We start from the raw sequence: 24,216 nt of genomic DNA, 5'->3' as shown, positions 1-24,216 counted from the left end.
CTTCTTTGATTCCTACCCATTTCCTAAAACTACAAAATAGAAATTTAAATTTAGCAAATATATTTTAAACAGTTTATTGAGTTTTATCCAGACCTGACAAAATACTTGACACACAGCACTTTAATGAGTGAGAGGAAGTTCATGGAGAGGGGAGAGAATGTACAAAGGTGAGAAGTGAAACTGTGTGACCTTTTTGGGAACTCTAGCATTTCAGGATGGCTGGAACAGGATTTGATAGCAGAAGCTGTAAGAGATGAAATTGGATACAGGCTCAGGGTTGCCTCCCTGCCAAACTCCACAGGACACCATTCACATAGAAGACAGTGATTGGGACATCCTAGCCTTGGCATTGCACAGCCTACTCTGCTGTATCGTGGAGGGCTCTGTGGGTTTTACCAAGAGGTTTACATTTTATCCCTTCAGACAGTGGTCCTTAGGGTGCCGTGTTACTCCAGTACACAGCAAAATCAGTTGGGGGAGTCATATATACTTTAGACTTTAAAAATAATTCACTTTTGATAAAAAAAATTTGATCCAAGATTATATCTGTAATAATTTCACACTCACTTTCTTGTGTTCTTTTGTAGCCTTCATTGGCTTTTTTTTTCAGTGGGAAAGAAAGTGTGGAATAATAGCTAACATTCCAGGAATTATCTGTAAGTAATATGTAGGCATTTTGCACATGCTTTGGCCCACAAATTAGAATAATTGCCCAGGTGTTTGTTACCATGTAAACTTTGTATTTTGTATGTGTCATGGTATAACAAAGATTGTGAACCTTTTCTGAGGTCATTAGGAAACATTAAAGGTCTTATTTTATTTATTTAAAAAGGGGGAATAACAAAATAAGATTTCTGTCTTAGATTACTCTGTTGGTAAATGAAAAACAGACCAAAAGGAGATCAGGGTGAGAGGCAGGGACTCCAGTTAGGAAACTGCTGCAGTTATTTGGGCAAGAAAGATGAAGCTCTGGGTATTGGGAGTTTTGGAAAGGATATGAGTGGGAGAGGGACTCCAGATATGCAGAAGGTAGAAATCAAAGGTAACTAGTGAATGTGGAGATGAAACAGAACATCAGAGGGACTTTAAGTTTCTGGTTGAAATGACTTAGTAGGTGGACATGCCATTAATCATAAAACAGTGGGTGAAAGTGGGAAGGACATACTGACTTTGAGGTGCCTGTGATTCATCAAAGCAGACTTGCCTGGTTGGGGACAGTAGGCAGTTGCTCTCTGAGTTTGAAACTCAGGAGAAAGGTCTGATTTTACATTTGAGTGAGTCTACTCGAGAGAAGGAAGGGGCACCATAGTAGATGAAATTGACCAATGAAACTCTGTGAAGTGTGAATAAAGGACCAAGAACAGAATTCTGGGAATACTGACATCTAAGAATCCCATAGAGGAAGACAAGTCAGAAAAGGCACTTAGGACCCATAGGAGATATCTTAAAAGCAAAGTGATAGGAAGCTAAAGTATAGAAAACATCAAAAGGATGTAGTCAGCCACATTGCTGCAGAGAGTAAGTCACAAGTGCCCACTGGTTTTTGAGAGGCCTTTGGGACTTTGGTAATCCTTTACTATGATCAGTTCAGTGCAGCCATGGCCATAGGGTGAGACTGAGAAAGCCTTGCCATATTTCGTTAAGGCATCAAAGAGGGGGGAAGAAGCAAAGACATAAAGTGCTTACTCTGTAAGTATAAGCAGAAAAAAAAAAATTCTGTTAATATACCCTAATTATGGGCTGTAACATGGGTAAAGACTGTCCACCAATAATGAATAATACTGGCATCCCGACTAATACTCCTCCCCTTTGGGCCACACTCAGAAAGAGCATATCAAAATGAGGGAGTGTATGTAATTGTTATGGGTATATCTCTTCTCACTTACCTTCTCAAGGGAGAAAGGACGGGTGAGTGGTGTGGTGGAAGATGCAGCAGAGCAGGTTGTTTGTGATGCAGGTTGGGAGAGATTTCAGCAAGTTTATCTGCCGAAGGGAAGGAGCCAGTAGAGAGGGAAGCTTCCAAAACATGCAAGGGGTTTAATCAATACAACAAAGTCATGTAGAAGAAACCCGGAGATAGAATCAGTAGTCCTGTAGGACATGAATTAGCCACAATGAAAGCAGAGTACCACACATAAAGGGCGAATGATCTCACAGTGACTAAAAAGAGAAACTCCTTTTTTAAAAAAATAACCCAAATTATTCAAAGGTAATGCAAATTAGTTCAAGGGGAAAAACACATTTAAATATGTCAAGTGATACAGTGTTTTCATAGTTGAAAATAATTGTATTATGAGTAGAGTGGATTTGAGGGCAGATAAATTGTGTTTTGGGAGCCCTTCCCAACACATCATGCCCTACATTCACTGTGGTATCAGATGGTACTTTATGCTAGCATACTCCAACATAAAAGCACATTTTGACAGACACTAGATACTAGATGAGTAATGATTAATGGATGTTGTCTTGTAGTCCTGGAACCTGTTATCTTTTATTTAATCAAAATCCAAAAGTGTTTTTTCACATGTCACATGTCAATGTCCTGGTCTCAGTGACTTTTCATTATTCTTTTTCTCTTCTGATATTTGCTTAAAATGTAATATTAATTATCACAGAGTGTTTTCACATAGTATACATCTTTTCATATTGGCGACTTTTGTTTGGAACAATGCCAGAAATTGCTGGGAGTTATTTAAATTACAAATCATCTGTAAAAAGTAAATTATTTATCCTCTGATGCAGGGATATATTTAACTTTTAATGTCTCTTTTCTCTAACTGCTTAAAAATTATACTGAAATAACTTTTTTAAAAAATATATATCTTTATTGATTTCAGAGAGAGAGAGAGAGAGAGAAACATCAATGATGAGAGAGTCATCATTGATCGGCTGCCTCCTGCATGCCCCCTACTGGGGGTCGAGCCCGCAACCTGGGCATGTGCCCTGACCGGGAATCAAACCTTGATCTCCTGGATCTTAGGTCCATGCTCAGCCACTGAGCCACACCTGGCCAGGCCTGAAATAACTTTTAATACTGTAGTTAAGACAACAAACTTTTAATTCATTTTACAAATGTTTAAGGTCCTACTGTTGCTGAGCTCAGGTAGCTCATAGGTTATTTCAAACACTTAAGAAACAGATGAATCTATACTATTTCAACTTTTTTATGGTATGAAGAAAAAGAAAAGTTGTCAATGTTTTTACTGAAGCCAATTTAACACTATGGCATATAAGAAGAAAACTACAGACTACTGTCATCCCTCAGTATCCTCTGGGGATTGGTTCCAGCCCCTAGCCCACCCACCTCCTCTACACCAAAGTCCTCAAATGCTCAAGTCTCTTGTATAAAATGGCATAGTATTTGCATATAACCTAATATTTGCATATAACCTAAGCATTTCCTCCCATATACTTTAAATTATCTCTAGATTACTTATCCTCCTGACATTTTAAAAAATTTTATTTTTCAATTAGAGTTTATATTCAGTATTATTTTGTATTAGCTCAGGTATACCACATAGTGTCTAGACAATCATATCATCTCAGTGGATGTGCAAAATTGGTTGAGAACTGACAGCTAGATAGATATCCACATTTTTATCCGTGTATTTTAAAAAGTATGTACCTTATTAAGCTATCTACTAATTGTCTACTACCAAATATTATTAACCAAAAGCTAGCACCATTTTAAATTAATCAAACACTAGAAATACATTATCAAATATAGTAGCCACTAGCCACATGTACAGTTGAGCACTTGAAACGTGGCTAGTCTGAGTTGAGATGTACTGAAAGGGCAAAATACATGCAGGATTTTAAAGACTTAATAAGAAAATAATAAAATATCTCAGTAATTTTATATTGATTACATGTTGAAATAATTTTAATAGCTCATTAAATATTAAAATCAATATAACCTGTTTCTTTTTTACTTTATTCTATAACTTCTTTGAGGAATAATTGACAGATATAATTGTATATATTTAAAATGTACATGATGATTCAATATATATATATATATATATATATATATATATATATATATATACACACGCACATTGTGGAATGACTATCAAGATTGATATAATTACATCACCTCGCATCTTAACTCGTGTGTGTGTGTGTGTGTGTGTGTGTGGTGAGAATGCTTAAGATCTACTCTCAGCAACTTTCAAGTACACAGTACTATATTAACTATAGTATTAACTTTAAAAAAATGTAGTTACTAAAAGTTTATGATTACATATGTGCCTCATATGTGTGGTCATATTCAAATTAAATCCAGGAACAAGACAACAGTGTTACTTATTATTGTTCTTAAAGTACTACCCAGTGCTAGAAGGTGTGAGAAATAAAACTCATAATTTTTTGAAAGGAAGCTGTAAAATCATCATCATTTGCAGACAATATATATCAGAATACTCAGGAGACTAAACCAAACACTATTAGGAAAAATAAGTAAATTGGCAGGTTAATAAGTTAACAGACTTTAAGAACTCTAGGCCCCCCCCATGCTTTTGAGTAGGAAGACATAATAAAGGTGTCAATTTTCTGTAAAGTAACCTGTGTATTCAATGACATCCCAATTAAAATACAGACTTTAAAAAAATTTGTTTTTAATTGAAAAGTTCACCTAAAAAACCATGAAAATACTCGGGAAAATGCTGGAAGAGTGATTGGGGGGGGGGGGCGGCACTAGTCCCACCAGATAATAAAGCATATTATGAAGCTATAGTACTGATATTTGTGGGTCAACAATGAAGATAAATTCTCTTTTGCAACCAAACAATCCAATATATTCCAACTTTAAAAAATTTAGAACAAAACTTATTTGACCCAGAGAGCTATTGATATGGGAGAAATAATGAATGAATGAATAAATGGAACAGAAGAGAGTCCAGAAATGGACCAATAGGAAAGAAGGAAACATTATCAAAGGGTTAGATGTTTGTGTTTCTAAAAAAGAAACCTGTACATTAAAAAAACAAAAAACCAAAACAGTGCCATACTTTTTTTCCCTTTTATGACAAAAGTTAAAGTATTGATACCACCACTGTCTAGAAAATGTGAATCGTTCCTTTTATACACTATCTGTGGTAAATTGATACGAACATTCTGAAGGACAGTTTTGTGTTTGTATCAAACTTTTAAATGCATGAAATTTACCCTAAGGTATATTTGTAAAATTTGCCAAGATATATACATACACACAATGATATTGCAGTATTATTTGCAATAGGGGAAAAACAGGATGTACATCAATGAGCAATGAGTTAAATTAGTATGTTACATATAGAAAATGGAATGGGGTGGATTTTTATGTGCAGATGTAGAAGTATCTACAGGATATGTCATTGAGAAAAGCAATGTGCAGAACAACATATATAGTATCATTCTTTTAGTGCAAATCCAATAATAGAATTTCATACCTATTTATCTGGAAGAGATCACAAACACTATTAACAGTGTTCACCAATGGGGAGAGAGATTGTTAGAAACTTCTCATTTTCTGCCTTTCTTAATGTTTGGGTTTTCTAATGTTTTATCTGAATTTTCTTTGGTTGTTTTGTGTAATATTTTATATGTCAACAGTTTATATGTTATCTGGATGATGAGATTTTAGATTAATTTAATTTCCTATATTTCCCTGTTTTTATAACTAACATACACCAGACACACACACACACCTTAATGCTATTTTTTAAAAGCCCAGTTCAAGTGTTAAAAAATAAATAGCAAAAGCACCCTAAGCCTTACCATACTCAATAAATAATTCGTCAGCACTCTTCACTTTTTATATATACTCTTAAACTTATTTTAAATATCATGTTGTCACTATTTTGTAATATTTTGGTCTACAACAGTGAAATTCTAGCCTGACGTTAATACGGGGCCTACATAGCCAAATAAATTGAAGAAGGGTATTTATGTTAAAGGGCATATTTGCAAAAAAGAAAGTAGCTAGAGAAATACACTGCATTAAATAAAATAAAAAAACCTTAACCTTCTCTGTCATTAATGATTTTTACCATTTAGCAAATATTTGATCTTTTTTTTCCTTTATGTTACTTGGTTCAACATTAGTTCTTTGAATATTAGTTTGGAAGCCCCCAACTGTTCACCATTAAGAAAAAAAAATTGGGGGCTAGCTCAAGGAAACTATTTTAATTAGAGGTAAGAATCTTTTTTATTTCTCCTCTTTAATACCTTTTCTGTGTCTGTCCACCCCTCCATCATCTGTGCTGGTGCCTGAAGCCTGCTCCTGTTTTCTCTTTTCTGGAATTGTGCAGCAGCCCCCTGGCTGCCTTCCCTTCCTGCCTCCCTGCCTCTAGCAGGACCCCCTGCAATAATCTTTCTAAAACACAAATCTGACCATGTCACTCTGCAGTTTAAATCCCTTCAAGGACTCCTCATCGCTTTCAGAATAAATCCCAGCTGCTCTGTGACCCAACTGTCTGTCTTTTCACCTAGTTTGCCACTTGCCCTTTAAAGCTGAGCCTTCCTGGTACAAGTTCTCTTTCACGTTGCAGTTAGGCCCAGGTCTTGTGTTAGACTCTAGTGGCAGCCTGTGCTTCTATCAAAGCTATTAAAACATGTCGCTGTATTTACCAGCCCCCACTGGACTCTGAAAACTTTGAAAGCGGGAACTCTTTTCTCTTCGTCACCAGTGTTTAATGTGTAGCAGATGTTTAGTAAATACTGAATCTATGAAAAATTGTATTTTTCAGCAGATTAGCAAAATACATCTTTGCACTGTAAAAAATTACAGCCTGAGCTGAGTATACTTTGAACAATTTTGAAATGTAATAGAGTCTTAAGAAGGTATGATTTCTTCTGTTTTGGATAATTTGGTTGAATTTTGATTTCTTAGTATGTGAAAATAGTGTTATAAAATATGTGATACTGTTGTTCTGTTTTTCAGTCTTGTTCATTTTGGTCTCTGTTTTATGTAGCTCATTCAACTGATTCTGAATCATCTGACACTACCAGACCTGTGCAGATTAGCACAGACTTGCAAACTGCTGAACCAGCACTGCTACGATCCTCTCCAGTACATCCACCTCAATCTGCAGCCATACTGGGCAAAGCTAAATGACACCTCTCTGGAGTTTCTGCAGGCTCGATGCACTCTTGTCCAGTGGCTTAATTTATCTTGGACTGGCAATAGGGGCTTCATCTCTGTGGCAGGATTTAGCAGGTCAGTGCCAAGCTCACTGAGGATATTTCATCAGCAGGCTGTACTTATTATGTAGTAATTTCCACAATAAAGTTTGAAATGATATACCATATACTTTACAGAAATAAAAAAGAAATACATTTTGTGCATCACCCTGTTCAGACTGCTTCTGCTTATAAAAGCAAATGAGTTTCACCATCCTCTTTAGCTAAACTCCATGGTAACATGAAGGGAAACTATGCCCTTTACTTCATAGTTTTTAAATCCCAAGTAACTTTCAGGAGAGCTCCTTTTTTTTCTTATATTTCCAGCACAGATGATTAACACATTTAAAAAAACTATTTCCAAATCAAAATCTACCTCTCTAATGTGATTTGTCAGAAATGGAAAACAATTTATTATAGAACATTTTTAATTAAATCTTAATTACATGTGCAATACATCACCCAAATTTAGAAGCACATTTAAACTAATTATGATGAAAATGCAATTGCATGCTAAACAGGCGGCCACACTTGCAGACCTGCCCAGGTGTTTCTGCTCCTTTCTATTTAAGCATTTAGTTTCCTTACTAGTAAATGTCACCTGGTAAACATGCGAAAGCTTGCACAGTGCATGTTCATTTAGTAATGCTGTAGTCATTTTTCTTACGATACAACCAGGTGTTTTTCTCTTAACCTTGATGATAGTTATTCTCAGTGTATGGTACAGTCTAACCCCATCATTTCATTAAGTTAAATAATGAAAGAGTAGAAACTTTAGGAAAATTACCTATTATTTTTGATTAATGAATAATCTGTCCTGTTTTTAGAAGTTAAAAATGAACTTCAGCACATCCCTAGTAGCCACATTCTTGAACAGTGGTTTATAAATTAGAAATTTATATATTGAGCTTTGTTTCTCTTTTACTTACATTATAAAAATAAATATGCAGTTCCAGAAAAGAAAACAAATATTTAATACTATTAGATTCGGATAAAATAATAATGTTTGAAATAGTAAAAATGTGTGCAAAATGCTAATACTGATAGTGTATGCAGTAAAGTAAAAAATATACACAAGCAGGTATATTTTTTAGCACATGTTGAAACCTTGATGCAGTGACTGTCTGTCTTTTCTGCCAGAAGTAGAGCCAGGGGAACGGGGTCTTCAATAAAACATTACAGTATTATGGGTCAGAGAGTCTAAAGATTTTATAGCATGCTGTGTACACCAAATTCTTTTTCATTGTGTAAATTTACGTAAGAGGGGATATCTATGGTAGAAAAATAAGGCATTTCTTTCAGCAGTGTGATTTTGGTGAATTTTTTAAAATTGCTGGACATTTGACAACTTTCTAGTGGAATACAGTTCAGCCCTTCCTACTACCCCTTACCCAAACACACTTTATTCGAAAGTGTTTCTCCCTGCTAAAACTGAAGCTAATGATGACCATTGTGGGTATTTAGAGCATACACTATGGATTATAATCCAAGACAGCCTGAGAGCAGATAGAACAATTGTTGTCAGTAAGCACTGCTTTACATTACAAAGACCTTTCCTTTCCAGTATTTTAAATAGATGTTAAAGGAAACATTGGCAGTGAATGGCTGAACTCCAGCGTCTTTGGCAAAAGGTTGTCTCTAATAATGATATAATGAGTTAAATGTAAAGGTAATATTAAATCAATTTTTTAAAACTCTCTTTATGTAACTCATTCTGATGCATGAGCAGAAACATAAGTTGTGAGAAGAAAACTTAGCAATGCTATTTTTTAAATTTTAGACTCATAATGACTAAAGATCTTCTTTTGCAAGATTAAAGCTCCAGTCTACTTTCTCATCAGCAATTTCTGTTTCATTTTTAATTCAGCCATGGTAGTTGCTGTGACGCTGTTTGAATAATCACAAAGGTATACATTAATTTAAGTTTTCCGTATTTTACTGTAGTTTTCAGCCAGTAAAACCATAAATTTTGATGGCAGTCCTTTAAGCATAGTCACTGTTCCCAGTAAGAAAAGAAAAAGTTTAAGTAACGGGAGAGAATCTTTCTCGGATGGGAGATGCTGGAGTTTTGCCTCCTGATTGCTGTTGGCCCCCACGACTTGACTGCTGAATTGATAGTCATTATGGCTGGCAGGCAGCATTCCCAGAATAAACAATAAATATTCATGGCTTGATTATTAATGAATAATCTATGAATAAGTATGGTCTATTTGTGCTCATTACTGTGAAGAGGACTTATTTATAATACTTTAAAGAAAAAAGTACATTTTTAAACTAGAGACCAGTGATGATAAGCTGCTTCTTGGGCATGTCTTTGGGAAAAGTTTGATACAGTTTATTTTTGTTGCCTAAAAACCTAATCCTCACAAGTTGTAACTGTTTAATTGGATTTTAAAGAATTTTTTAAGGAATTTTATATTATTCAAAATATCATGGAAATAGGTTAAACTGGAATAACAATAATTTAAAACTTTTAATCGGTTATTAAATTCTATCTACAGATTATTGATTTGCAACTTGAAGAACTGCTTATGTATATTATTACTCATTAAAATCACAGCTATTATAATTCTACTTTTCTTTTATAATATAGTTCCCTAAAGTCTTGGCTATTCCTTAGTCATATCATTCTGATGTTCAAAAGCCTTAGGTTCATTTCCCACTACTATTTTCTTCAGATCGTTGCTCAAACTGATCACCTTCACCTCCACCTTAGTTATGCAGAGATTTTTACCCCTAAACCCTCCACGTCTTTCCCTCAGAAACATTCTTGGATGCTTCCCAGATTCAAGAACGTTATTAGATGTTTTGACACAGAGCTACAGTTTTATGAGATAAAGAGCTTATTGCCTATTCATACATTAGTTTATTCAATCACTTGCCTGTACTTCATACAGTGTCTCTTTTCGATCATCAGTATGTAGAGATTGGAGACAGTTTTCCCACTTCCTTCTATTATTGCCAGATAGAACCATACACAGTTAAGCAGGAAGTTTTGTTTTTAATGGCTTTATTTTGGACCAGATGTAATAAATAATGTTCCAAGTTATTTGGGATTAAAAATTATCTTAAATGTGCTGTTTTATTAAGCTCAGTGAGGGTCAGCTAACAAAACATAAGATTAGGGATCAGAAGTGATGGCTATTTATATCTAATTCTCCCCTTACCTTTCTACATCAGGTGGATTGTGAGGATTAGTGTCTTTTATTCTGTGATGAGTAAACTCAGATTAAATCATTCATTCATGTGATGTTAATTATTTTAGGGTGCAAGTTGCCATTTAGTAAATTACTTCTTATGTGCTTACATTACTCTGGACAAATTAATTCACCTCATAAGGATAAGCAATTTATTTCTCTCTCCAGAGACTCCTTTTCTCATAGCAGGAGACCTAGTTTGGGATTGTTTATCTGAACTTAGGTCTTCTCATAATACCTTCAATATCAAGAAGTACTTTATGAGAACTCATGCAATGAACAGGCTGTAGGAAATAAAGAAGCTATAGGAAATAAAGAAGCTATAGTGACCAGTATCACAATTGAGATGAATAAATATACTTTCAAGACAAGAACATTATGTAATTATGCATTTGTACATGAGCAGCATTAATGAAGGAAATAAGAGTTGTATTCCGCTGATGGACTGGGTCTGCTGACACTTCTGCCTTCTTGGAATGGACATGTTATGAAAAAGGAGGTGATGTAGATCTTGTAAGATGAGGAAGAGAGACTATAGGGATATTGTCCAAATAATTGCTCTGAGTGAAAAGATGCACTATAGGAAACGAGAGACAGAAAGGCAGTATAGGCATGGTCATTACTGTGCTTTCAAATTCGGCCATTCCTTAAGTCAGCGTGGCAAGTTTTCTAGTCTGTTAACAGTTGGCTTTCTGGCGATTGGCTTGATATTACTCTGTAAATTCTTTAGAGGGAGTTCCATACTGAGAGTGAGGAGAAAAGGTATGTTAAAGTATCCCAAGTCCAATATGAAAAAGAATTTTAGAACAAAGGGCTTTGTCAAATAATGGAGACTTTCGAGAGATAAGATGCTTAAGCATTTTAATTTTAAAAGAGTTAATATACTCACTTAACTAATGTCATCTGCAGTTAATTTCAGACGTATCAAATCAAAGTAGGATTTCATTAGTTCTCTGAAATAAGTGTCCATTTATTTCTAGGTTGCTAGCTTATAAATAATAAAGAACTACCCATAACTGCTGTGTACACTCAAAGTAAGATAAAAATGTTAATTTTGTCATATTCCTTGGGAATAGTTTGACCCTTAAGGGAAAAATACCTGAGTCGTAGAACTTTGTTCCAGAATAGAGGGAACTTTAATTCTTCAAGTGAATTTTCATAATTGCAAAATTCATTCAACAAGCTCCCATCAAATGTTTTTTACATACCTGATACTGTGTTCAGTACTGGGTACAGCAAGGATCTGTTTCAATTGCCAGATTAGTCAGTAAGGAAATTATGGTTAAGAGAAGAATAAATAGTGGTTGAGAAATAGAAGAGACAGAGTTCAATTCAGTATACGGAAGGAATATCCTAATTTGTTATACATTGCCTACCTTTGAAATAGATCCAGAATCTCAGTACCAAGCACCACATTCAGCGCTACCACCTGGACCCAGTGCACCATCCTCTCTTCCCTGAATATTGTTGTGGTATCCTGGTGGTCCCCCTATTTTACTCCTATTTCCTTCAGAGTTTTAGCCCCACAGAAACCAGAGTGATAGTGTTAAAACACAAGCAGGTTGTGTCTGCTCAAATCCTTCCTATGACTAAGAATCCCATCTCCCTCAAAATAAAAGCCAAAGTCTTTATAGGACACATGCTGTACGAACTGTCCCTTACCTCTCTGATCTGTTCCTCATCTCCCCCTCACTTTGTGCCTCCTGCATCCCCCCCCCCGCCCCCGCCACACACACACAACTTTGCCTGATATCTGCCTCACTCACCCCCTCACTTCCTTTGGGTCTTGACTCACCTCAGTGAGGCCTCTCTGACCATCCTACCCACCCTTGGCACGACTTCTTCCTATTGCCCTTCCGCGCTTTTATTTTCTCCTTGGCACTTTTCACTCTCTAATATACTATTTATTTTACTCATTTACTTGTCTATAGTCTACCACTCCTACCAAATGTAAATAAGTTCCATGAGAACAGAGACTGTGTTTTATCCACTCCTCCCCAGTGCCTAGAGTAATGCCTGGGTCACAGTAGGAGCTCAATAAATATTTGTTGAATGAATGGACGAATGTGCTTGATGCAAACTGCAACTTAGTTTATAGGGTTAGCAGAGGTAACAGTAGTGAGGTGGGTGGGAGGAAATCCAAGGGAGGAAGTAGCTTGAGAGGTGTCAGAGAATTTTAAGGAAGGGTGGGCAGTTGTGTGAAATGCCACAGGAAGTCAATGTAATACAAACACTGAAAAGAAAGACCATTGGATTTGCCATTTAAAAGGAAAGGCTGAATTTAGGGAGAGCAGACACATTGTGCCATGGATTAAGAATAAATGGGTGTTCAAGTGTAAATAAGATGTGTGGGCTTCAGAGTTATTTACAATATTTAAAATAAATTTGTAGCAACTGTATTTTTTTATTTTCATTTGAATGTGAGTTGGCCAAAATTTAACTTTAAAAATTTTTAGTGTTTGTGGGGTTCTTTGACCTTTGCAAACTGCTTTCACTTGTTTGATGTTCAAAACCGTGAGAGTGTGTGGTGAGTACTGTTATATAATTCTAGTCTGCCTTTTATGCAGAGAAAATGCTGAGACTTGGGTGTGTGCCTTTTCCAAGGTTACATGCTGGGAGGTAGTAGAACAGGGCCAAAAATCCAACTTTTAACTTAGAAGTGCAGTGTTACTTCCTTTACTTAAGTGATTGATTTAGTCAGTTTTATTTTGTGTGTGTATTTGTAAGCTAATTAAATCACTTAGGAAAAAGATGTGACATAAATAAACTAATAGTATGTTGCTGATGTGACACTGAGGTAGACATGAGAATGTCAAGAGACCTGGACAGGGATGATTGGTGTACTATTTAAGGATTCAGTTTGCTCAGCTGATAGTTTCATGGATTCAGATATTCTTAGACTCACATTTACTTTTAGATTATTTTCAGATGATGATTATGGACAGGATCATTTTCCCCCATCTGTAATATAACTAAGATAAAGATTGTGGTTTTTTATTCTGAGAGGGAATTTTGTGTCCTCTGCATTGAATTATTTCTGTGTATTTTATGTGAAGCTGCAATTGAATATCTTATAGTCATTTCAACATCAGTGTAATTGCTAAATAGTAACAGTTACAAGGAACATATCACAACAGTACAGCTAAGCCAACCCAGAAATGCACTGAATTGAGAGGAGGCTAATCTGATTTGTTTTGAGGTCATTTAATTAAACCTGTCACTGTGCATCCTACGTGCAAAATAAACTATCCAGTGTTGAATGGGTACCGTGTAGGGGGAAATACCTTCCAAGAGTTTAGAGTTTTGTTATGTTTTGTTTTGGGCCTCTAACAACTTAGATGTGAATTTCATGTATGTTGGTAAAACACACTCTCTGCTTTCTTAATTTTCCACTTAGCATGAGTTGACGTTGTTTTGTAATTTAAGTCCATTTTATCTTCTCAGGTTGATTATGTTAGCCTAACCATGCCTATTTTAGTATGTAGTAAACAAGAATTTAAATGAAACAAGTCTTACATTTTCCTTCATAGAAATCCATTCTTCTGAAGTATCTCCTTAGAGTTGATATAATTCCAGAGTACTTGCAGAAATACTTTTAGTTTTATGAAAATCACACAGAACATTGTTTTTGCAGGTTTCTGAAGGTTTGTGGATCCGAATTAGTGCGTCTTGAATTATCTTGCAGCCACTTCCTAAATGAAACTTGCTTGGAGATTATTTCTGAGATGTGTCCAAATCTACAGGAATTAAATCTCTCATCCTGTGATAAACTACCACCTCAAGCTTTCAACCACATTGCCAAATTATGTGGCCTGAAACGACTTGTTCTCTATCGAACAAAAGTAGAGGTAAGAATAACTCATTTATATCTTTGTTAGTGTAATAGCCAACTGAATATTAAGTTGCTTGTAATGATGTGATTTCTGGTTTTTGAATAGATATGGATATGAATTTTAGGATGCCACCTGGCTATTCAAAAATAATTAGAACTGATTCATTTTAAAATGATTTAGAGTTTTTTGTGTTGTTTTTTTTAGTTATAAGAAAATATTCTTTTCCGTGCTCTTAAAATTTTTGCAGTGCTGTTCATGCTTCCAGGTAAAGAAATAAGCAACAGGCTGAGGTGAGCTGAAATGCTGGCAAGGAACGAATTAGAGAAAGGAGTGGGAGCATGGTATGTGTGAGGACATTTGCTTGGAGCAGGAGGAAACAAAGTTGAATAGTTAAAATTCCTGATACCATAGCTTGTGAGTCTCATTAAAGAAAAATGAAATTATGTCATATATATTGAGCTACTGGCTTTTTCCACATACTATCTCTGTGACATCTTTCCAAGTCATTGCATATACCACCTGACTGTTTTCATTAACTGTGTAGTGAAAAATCTCTTTATCAGAGAAATAACAAATGTCTTCTTATAACATCAACCAAAACAAAATATAATCACTAAATAAGCTATTTACAGTTAGTGATGTACATTTGTGGAATTTCAGTAGACTTGGAACAGTAAATATACACCTAGTACAGAACAAGGCACTAATACGTTAGCGAGAGATGAGTGGACTGTCTTTATAAGAAGCCCAGTGCATGCTAACAGTATCACAGGTTTGTACTTGGTTGGAGAATGGTTCATGTTGGGAAACCTTTTTAGAAGTAATGACCCTAGAGCTGAGATTTAGGCCCTGTTTACTGCAAGATCCCACAGTAATTAGTGAAATGGGTTGGAAAATAGGATAGTTTCCTTTTTACTGAATTTGGGGATCTTTTAAGGTTGCATAGGCAAGACTTTAGGCAAAAGATGGGACTTAGAGGAGAAAGAAACTGTAGTTGTACTTAGTTTCTTCTTTCCATGACAAGGAAGTAATTATAGTAGAGTTAGAGATGTAATTATTGGATCAAGGACTTTGTTTCCATTCCTTTGGTCCTTTTTATCTCTATTCACAAGATTCTTATGATGTATGATAAACATTGATTGCAGGCACTTCTTTAACCATACGTGATGATGTATTTTCAAAAGAGGAGTACTATAAAAATTTAACTCATTAAATAGACTTTTAAATACTTAAAAGGAAAAACTTTTATTTTGAAATAATTTTGACTTAAGAAGTAAAAAAAGCTTTATGCAAGAAGTTGCATAAAAATTAGATTCCCCTACTGTATGCATATTTTTTCATTTATTTATTAAATGTAAGTTGGGAAACCATAAAAATCCTAGAAGAAAATATATGCATATTTTTTCCTGAACCATTTGAAAATAAGTAGAAAATACAATTCTCCTTTACCCCTATAGGGGCATATGGGTGCAACCTACTCTTAAATACTTGTGTTGTGGGATTGTATTACCCTAAAATGCATACATTGAAGTTTTAACTCCTAGTACCTCATAATGTATTGGAGATAGGGTCTCTAAGGAGGTAATTAAGGTTAAGTGAGGTCATTGGTGTAGGCTCTCATCCAGGATGACTGGCGTCTTTATAAGAAGAGGAGATTAGGACACAGACACACGCAGAGGGAAGACCACTGGAAGAAGATGGTCAGTTTCAAGCCAAAAAGTGAAGCCTTAGAAGAAAGTAACCCTGCTGACACCTTGATCTCAGACTTCTAGCCTCCAGAATTATGAAAAAATTAATTTCTGTTGTTTCCACTACCTAGCAAGCTAATACAACTTGTAAAGGATGCCATAAGAATAACTTTTTAACATATTGCATAAAGAATGTCTTTAAGCAAAGCCCTGTGTTTTACTAAAACAATCTGGATTAGTGTTAGAAGTTTGAGCCTGTTTACCTTTTCTTTGTTTGGAAAAAAAATAATATCTTGGAGTAGGGGTGTGATGGGGCATGACAGGTAGCTCAGTAAGAATGTAATTCTGTTGCTTAGCAGCAGACAAGAAAACCAAGAGTGTTTTTTAAAAATCGGAGTTATAAATGGAACACCTGCATCCAGTTTTGATTGCCTCACTTCAAGAATGATAGAGCATAAATTGAAAGAATCTGAAGAAGTGAAAAAACTGATTACAAGTATTGTGGGGGTCTAGTATATGACAGTAATCTGTAAGTGTGGATCAGCAGCTGTTTACCTGGCCTACTGGGCTGGGACAGCAGTTTCGAGGACCCTGCTGCCTTCATCTTCATAAACCAGAAGACAACAAAAGTAGTTGATCTTTACTTCTGTTGGATATCAATGCTCTCCTCCTATTTTCTTCTTTCTGTGCCAGTTCATTTGGCAGAATGGATATATAAGTAAAAATGCATACCACCCTGTTGATGAAAGGCACCTGAGTTTTCCTACGAAACATACATGAACTGCCTTCTTAAAAAGTAAGGTTTGATTTAGTGCCATGAATTTGCTTTCTGGCACATAGATATGGCAGTCTTCTTAACCGTATTCTTATTAGATTTAAAAGACACATTACTGTATGTTGGTAAGTAGAAGCAGAGATAGCCTTTCTTTTAATAGAACCAGTGCAGGTAGCAAACTCAGACTGTCAATCAAACTGTATGGCGAATGAAAGGGATGGTTTTTCATGTAGCAGAGCCAGTGCTGTTAACTAACCAAGACCAGGAGGAGAAATCGAAATAGGAAGAACCTACTTTGGCCACCTAAATTGACTAATTCTGGCTGTCATTAACTGTCACCTAAAATGCAGTATATTTCAAACTGATTGATTTAGCTAGATGACATATAAAACAAAAGGATATTATTATTTCTTAAACAGAATCAAGAGTTAAGATTTTAAGAGCTTGTATTTAACTTATTAACTATCTTATACTAAAACTAACAAAATTTCCAAAAAGTCTTTGATATATGTCTCCATGCAAGAATGTGTCTATATGTCTCTCTATCCTGATTGTCTTTGTAGAAGTTGCAATGGGAATATGAGGCTTTTGATGGGTTTGGGTGAGTGTGATCTAGGGAATGGGCTGTGGTTCCATCAGGGACAAGAAGTCTGACTTGTCAGTGTAGTGGAGGCAGGGGACAGCACTTGGGGGTCAGACTCACCAGCAACCACATTTATGACAGTGACCAGTAGACCAGGTATGAGAAATCTATTTGGAAAGGACCAAGATAGCTGATAACAACATTCTCTCACTGTTGGCATGTCACAAAACAGCTAGTGGCTGGGTTTGCCAACTCCTGCTCTAAACCACTGAGTCTGGTTCAAAATCAAGCCCTTTACTATCTGGAAATGAAGAATTAGCTTCTCCTTTTTGCCTTAGCATCAGTGGCAGTACTTTAACTCTGAATACTAAGAGCATGGTGAAAGAATATTCTAAAGATATTCTAGGAGGAAACTGGTTAACTGGATTTAGAGAGATTGCAAATTGATCTATCGATGTGTTTTTAGAACCTGGGTCTTCGCAGTCTCTGGCTTATCATGAGCTCTGCTGGACAAAGTCATGAAACCGTTAGCTTGTGCTTGCTCGCCTCAGTGCTACCTGTCAGCCCTTTGATTTATCTCTACTTGACTCCTTGTTACATACCTCACAGCATCTCTTCCAAGGTCAGCCTTGCTTTTTTCTTTGGCTATCACCTCTGTCCCCTTATATTTTGGTCTCAGCATTTGATCTCACATCTCTTATTTAGCAAAGATGTGAGATGTCACTCAACATAAATCTCTTTTGTTCTGTGTTAGTTCTTTTTTAAGGTGGAAATGAAAAATGATAGTCCTCTCTGCTATTAAATGAATTTTTAAAATTTCCAATTTAATGTACAGACTGTTTAAATTATTGTAAAATATTTGCCTGAATAAGTTTAGTATGCCATGAATTCCTCTTCTATGATTTGAAATTCCTCCAGAATACATCTACCCTTACACAAGATGTTTTCTAAATACATAATTATTAAATCTTAATTCAACAATGAGTTGTTTGTGCCTTAAAGTTATAATCTTTAAGAAAGACAATAAGCAATAGTTACAGCTTCTGTAAGGAACAGTCCAGGTAGGTCAAAATGGTAGTCTTGACAATAAGGTTTTTTTGTCTTACTCTTATTTTTAATTAGAAGAACCAATTCAGCAGGAAATGTATTTCAAACTATATCAAAAGAAACTTGTCCCAGCACAGGAGTAGTCAGAGTAGGTGACTGTTTAGACTGCTGTCCAGCCCCACTGCAGGAATTGGGTGGAAATCTTAGAGAAAGGAGAGTATTTGGGCCTGGGCAGATATACCAAAAACTATAGGGCGTCCCAAAAAATATATGCACATACTTTGAATAATTATAAAGGCAGTGTTTATTAAAATACATTTCATTTTCAAAATTGAGCTATCAACTTTTAAGTGTATATACATTTTTTTGGAACATCCTATGTACAGTTACCTGGCATTGGCCCCGCCTCAAGTTCAGAAGTAGCCTAGCTTCCTCCTGGTTTTGCGATATCCCCCACAGCACTGCAGAGCAGGACCACTGCACTTTCAATAGAAGCTCTGGTTCTGGATGGGGGCAATGTGCAAGACCCTAAGACAGAGAAGAATAAAGACTGAGGGAGGGGGGTTGGAGTTCAAAGAAGTAAACAAAAGATTTTTAAACAACAAGGAAAGAATATTTTTAAAAATAACAAACAAGAAATTATGGACCTTAAATAGACTACAACAGCAAGAATAAGTGGTTGTGAAAAAGAACTGATTAGAAATCTAGAAAATAAATGGTAGTCATTGTAATAAAAAAGTAAGTTGATAAATGCTAAATTAGACAAAATGAACTAAATTGGAAGAGAAGTCTGAAGATGTGCCTAAATGTGTAAATGCCTTGAATGTTGGACACTGCTATCAGTAGTTTATATATTGCGTATTTATCTATTGCTATCTATCAATCACCCTGAACTTAGTGGCTTAAAAAAAAACCTATGTTCATGATCTCACACAGTTTCTGTAGGTCAGGCATGTGGGAGTGGTTTGGCCAGGTAGCTTTGGCTCAGAGATTCCAACAAGGTTGCAGCCAAGTTGTTGCTGAGGCTGCAGTCATCCCAGGGCTTGACTGCACCTGGAGGACCAGCTTCTAAGCTCACACACGTGGCGATTGGCAGAGTTCCTCTTGAGCTGTTGGCCAGAGGCCCCTGTTTCTCTCTTCATGGGCCTGCGTGTTCTCATGACATGATGGCTTTTTCCAAATGAGCAATGGGGGAGGGAGGAACCCAAGAGGAGCCACAGCCCTTTTATAACTGTATTAGTTAGAGTTTTCCAGGAAAATAGAAATAAGAGGGAGAGTATATGTGTGTGTAGTTTTATTATAAGAAATTGGCTCATGTGATTTGGGAGGCTGGCAAGTCCTAAGTCCTACAGAGTGAGTCGGAAAGCTGGAGACTCCGAGAGCCGGTGATGGAGTTCCAGCCTAAAGGCCTGCAGACTGAGACCCAGGAAGCACTGATGTTTCAGTTTTAGTCTGAAATCAGGAATAAGCAGATATCTCCGTTCAAAGTCCTCAGGTAGGAAGAATTCTCCCTTACTTCGGGGAGAGTCAGCTTTCTGTTCTATTCAGATCTTTTTTTTTTTTAATCCTCGCCCGAGGATATTTTTTCCATTGATTTTTTAGAGAGAGTGGAAGGGAGAGGGAGAGACAGAGAGAGAGAAACATCGATGTGAGAGAGACACATCAATTGGCTGCCTCCCACATGCACCCTGACTGGGGCCAGGGATCGAGCCTGCAACCAGGGTATGTGCTCTTGGCTGGAATCAAACCCAAGACCCCTCAGCCCGCAGGCCGATGCTCTAACCACTGAGCAAAACTAACTACGGCTCTATTCAGATCTTTGATTGGGGGAAGCCCACCCACATTAGAGAATAATCTGCTTTCCTTAGTATACTGATTAAATATTAATCTCACCCCAAAACAGAAACACCCAGAATAATATCTGGGCCCCCTATGGCCTAGTCAGGTTGATACGTAGTATTAACCCTCACAATAACCTAACATACCATCACTTCTATGTTCTGTTTGTTAGAAGTAAGTCACTAAGTCCAGCCCACACTCAGAGGGGAGGAATTAAGTTCCACCTCTGGAGGGAAGGAATATAGAATAATTTGTGATATATTTTAAACTACTGTAGGCACTGGTACTTGGGAGACTCCAATATTCATTTAATAGGAGTTCCAGAAGAAAAAAAAAAAAGGAAGAAATGATGGAGAAGCCATATCTGAAGAGAGAATTGTTAAGAATCTTGATTGTTCATGAAAAAAGATGTAAGTCTTCAAATAAATGTTCATTCAGGATACGAAACTGAGTGAATGAAAATAAATTTTTATGTAGACATATTGTGATGAAATTGCAGAATATAAATGATAAAGGGACAAGAACTATTAGAGAGAAAAGACATTATTTACAGAGGAAGATAATTAGACTGACAGTAGACTTCTTATCAAAATAATAGGGGCTGATAGGTATTGGAGTAATACTTTAAAAATGATGAAAGAAGACAAATGTAATCCTAAAATGTTAAGCCTGGCTAAACTTTCATTCAAGATTGAGGAGATATTAAAGGTTCAATATGTTATTTAACTTTCTGTGACTCAGATTCCTTATCTACAAATGGGAATAATGATATCTATCTTATAGGTTATTTTCTGCCATGTTTACTGATATATCCCAAGTGCCTAAACAGTGCCTAACATAGTAGGCATTTGATAAATATTTATTGAATGAGTGTATAGGGTGTTATAAAGATTTATGTAAATAAAAAATTTAACTACTCAATAAATGTTTGTTGTTAAGATTTTACCACTCATAGATGCTCACTAAGAGAACTATTAAAAATAATTTTCAACAAGAAGAAAAAATTCAGGATGAGGGTATCAGATATAATAAATAATTATGACACAGAAATTGATAAAGTGCCAGTAAATTAAATAATGATCATGGGGGAAGAAAGAAAAACTAATCTTTGTATTATTTTTTAAACGGTAAACTAAAATCTTTAAGGTGAATCTAAAATATGAAAGAGCAAAAGGCCAAAAACGTTAGTGTTTTGAAGAATGAAAAAAGGATATTTTCCTTACCAGATTTATAGATTTATTACAAACTATAATAATTAAGACAAGTGTTAGCGCAGGAAAAGGCAAATAGACCAGTGAAACAAAATGACCCAGCAGTAGACTCACACATATAAGGGAACTTGATATGACAGAAAGCATCACAGATCAGTGGATAAGGTAGAATCTTCCGTAAATTGAACTGGGACAGGTGGTTATTCCTGAGGAGAAAATCATGAAATGGGATATTGTATCCTGTATAAAAATCAGTTTCAGTTGGAATAAAACCTAAGTGCAAAAAAGCAAAACTTTAAAGTTGTCATTTAAAAAATATATAATAGAAGAGTATCTTTCCTTGGGTAAAGAGGGACTTTTTAGAAAAGACAACAGAATACACACATAAAGATTGATGTTACTATTAACATTTTAAATTTCATGTCCCAGAAGATTCTAGAAACAAAGCAAAATCACAAGTCTTATATTTAGGGGAGATATTTGTAATGCATGTAACTGACAAAGATTGGTATTCAGCATAAAAAAAGAATTCCTACAAGTCAAGAAGGAAGAAACAATCTAATGGAAAAATCAGCAAAGAATATAATTAATCAGTTTACAGAATAGGAAATACTGTATGTGTGGCCCATAAGCATGAAAAGATTTTCATCCTCACTAGGAATTACAGTAATGCAAACTATACCATTCCATACTCATCAGACAGGCGATGACAGAAAGGATGAGAAGACTATATGTTGGCAGAGAGGTGGGGACCCCACACTCTTACACAGCTAGTAGGGTATTAACACAATCACTCAGGAGTGCTATTTTGGAAAATCTAATAGTTGGAATGTACATAAACACCTGAAATTCTACCTCTAGTGCTCTAGAAAAATGCTCTTCCATAAATTCATGGAAAGCACTATAAGAATGTTTATTCTAACATTCTTTGTTGTGGAAAAACTTGTAAGCAAACTAAATATTCATCTAATGAAAGCATATGCTGAAGTATATTTGCATAATGGAATAGTATACAGCAGTTAAAAAGTCAGTGAACTAAAGCTGTGAGTATCAACATGGACAAATCCTTCACTAAGGAAGATGCAGAAGTATATGCATGATAAAATACTATTTATATAAAAACCATGGAGAACAATACTATATGCTATTTATGGACACATATAATAAAATTATATAATCTTCAGGCATGTTTTTAAACACTAAGTCATGATAAAGGTCACCTCTGAGGAAGTATGTGAATGGATGGAGGGATTCACAAATCAAGAAAGATAAATCGCAAAGAAGGCAAAATGGATGTTTGTTATACTGGACTCTGTACTTACAAAACAACCTTGTTGTAAGGATCTGGTACTTTAATAAAAGCAAACCTCATGTCATTTCCCCATCTGTTAGTAAGTTAAAATAGTTAAGTATTATGGAAAATCTGAAAATTAACTTATCTTCTGTATCTCTTCTAATATCAGCATTCTGAGTGCTACACGGGATTGCCTTGTCCATGTTATAAGTTGTGTTAAAACTTAAGCATTGTCTTCGCCAGTTTGCTCAGTGGTTAGAGCTTCAGCCTGCAAACTGAAGGGTCCGGGGTTCAATTCTGGCCTCGGGCATCTACCTTGGTTGCATCATCTTTTTAAGATATGATTTAGTTCAAATGTTTAAAAAGAAATTTTGCCACAGAAATTGGAGTAGTTTTTTTCTTTCTTTATAAAATAAAAATTATAAATTTGAATGTTTTGCATTGTTTGTTTCCCACAAGTTTTCATGGCAGACATTTCAGTAAATGAAGTTATGACTGTAGAGATATTTTAGGTCCTAGGATTATGTCTCAGTCTAGCATTTCTTTGGGTTTCTTGAGTGATGAGACGGTTTTCATTGCGCTACCCAGGATAGATGGGCCGAAATGGCAGGGACATGACTAGAAAGTGCACGTTGTATATGTTTCAGTCAGCATGTTGCTAGTGACAGGTGTTCAATGGTTGTTGGGATCCTTGTCAGCGAAGAGAATCCTTTGACATTAACGTCACCAGCTCAATCCTGATTTCAGGTGACTCTATTGGCAGTTCCATCAGGCTGCAGCTGATCGGTGAATGTCAGAGCTGCCGCTGTTCCTCACAGTGTCACCAGCCCACTGTGGGTTTTTTACTTGTTTATTTGTTTTTGGAGGGAGAGGTTGTTTAGTTTGTCTTGTTGTTCAGTCTTAACCAGACTTTCAAATTGCTTACGTTTGGGAAATGAAATGAGAGGTCATGGGGGATATAGGTATCTTTAGGGCGTGCAAAACCATATACAGAGTGATGACTTATGTGGAGACTAGCAATGATTACCGTGACTCCCAGCCAATCAATGGTGGGAGCACCTGGGGACTCATTAAGTGGCATTTGTGGTGTCTGTAACCTAGGTTTTGAGCTCTGTTTCCGGAGAAGTAGTGACAGCCTTTAATGTCTAATTGACCTCTTCTCTTTGTTTCACTTTCTTTCACTTTTCACGTTTGCCTCTGATGTGGTCCCTGGTGGCAGCAAACAGCACTGCTCAGCATTTTAAACTTCTGCTCAGAGCTTCAGCACCTCAGTTTGGGGAGTTGTATGATGGTGAGTATTTGAGAATTCTTTATACTCAGTTGCTCGTTCCCTTTTCCTTCTCACCGGTGAATTCTGTCCTAGCTCATCCCACCCCACACCCACCCACAGCTTTTGTGATTTACGATGAACTATTGGACCTGACTTGCAAATGTTCTTCTTAAATTGGAGAGTGTGTCTGTGAAACACTGACATTATTTAGCCGTGAGAGCAAGGAGAGCAGTGTAGTGCTGTAGAAAGAGTTTGGTTCTGCCTCAAGTCAGGTGTTATCTCAGACAAGATCTCTGCCTCTCTGATTTCTTTATAAGT

General features: G+C 36.1%; 1 protein-coding gene across 2 annotated transcripts in view; it reads left to right on the top strand.

The window, feature by feature from the left end:
- Nucleotides 1–24,216, top strand: part of FBXL4 (F-box and leucine rich repeat protein 4) — a 59,562-nt gene that overhangs the window by 25,722 nt on the left and 9,624 nt on the right. For both annotated transcript variants that reach the window (XM_087817525.1, XM_087817524.1), the window contains exons 5-7: nt 6,954–7,198; nt 13,993–14,206; nt 23,848–23,919. In XM_087817525.1, the coding sequence (XP_087673651.1) occupies nt 6,954–7,198; nt 13,993–14,206; nt 23,848–23,919 (531 nt within the window). The remainder of the gene's footprint in view (nt 1–6,953; nt 7,199–13,992; nt 14,207–23,847; nt 23,920–24,216) is intronic.

The sequence above is a fragment of the Miniopterus natalensis genome, chromosome 5 (genome assembly GCF_054644295.1).
Source record: "Miniopterus natalensis isolate mMinNat1 chromosome 5, mMinNat1.hap1, whole genome shotgun sequence".
Taxonomy (NCBI): Eukaryota; Metazoa; Chordata; class Mammalia; order Chiroptera; family Miniopteridae; genus Miniopterus; species Miniopterus natalensis.
Note: the sequence above shows the minus strand (reverse complement) of the source record. Positions and strands in the feature narration are given on the sequence as shown.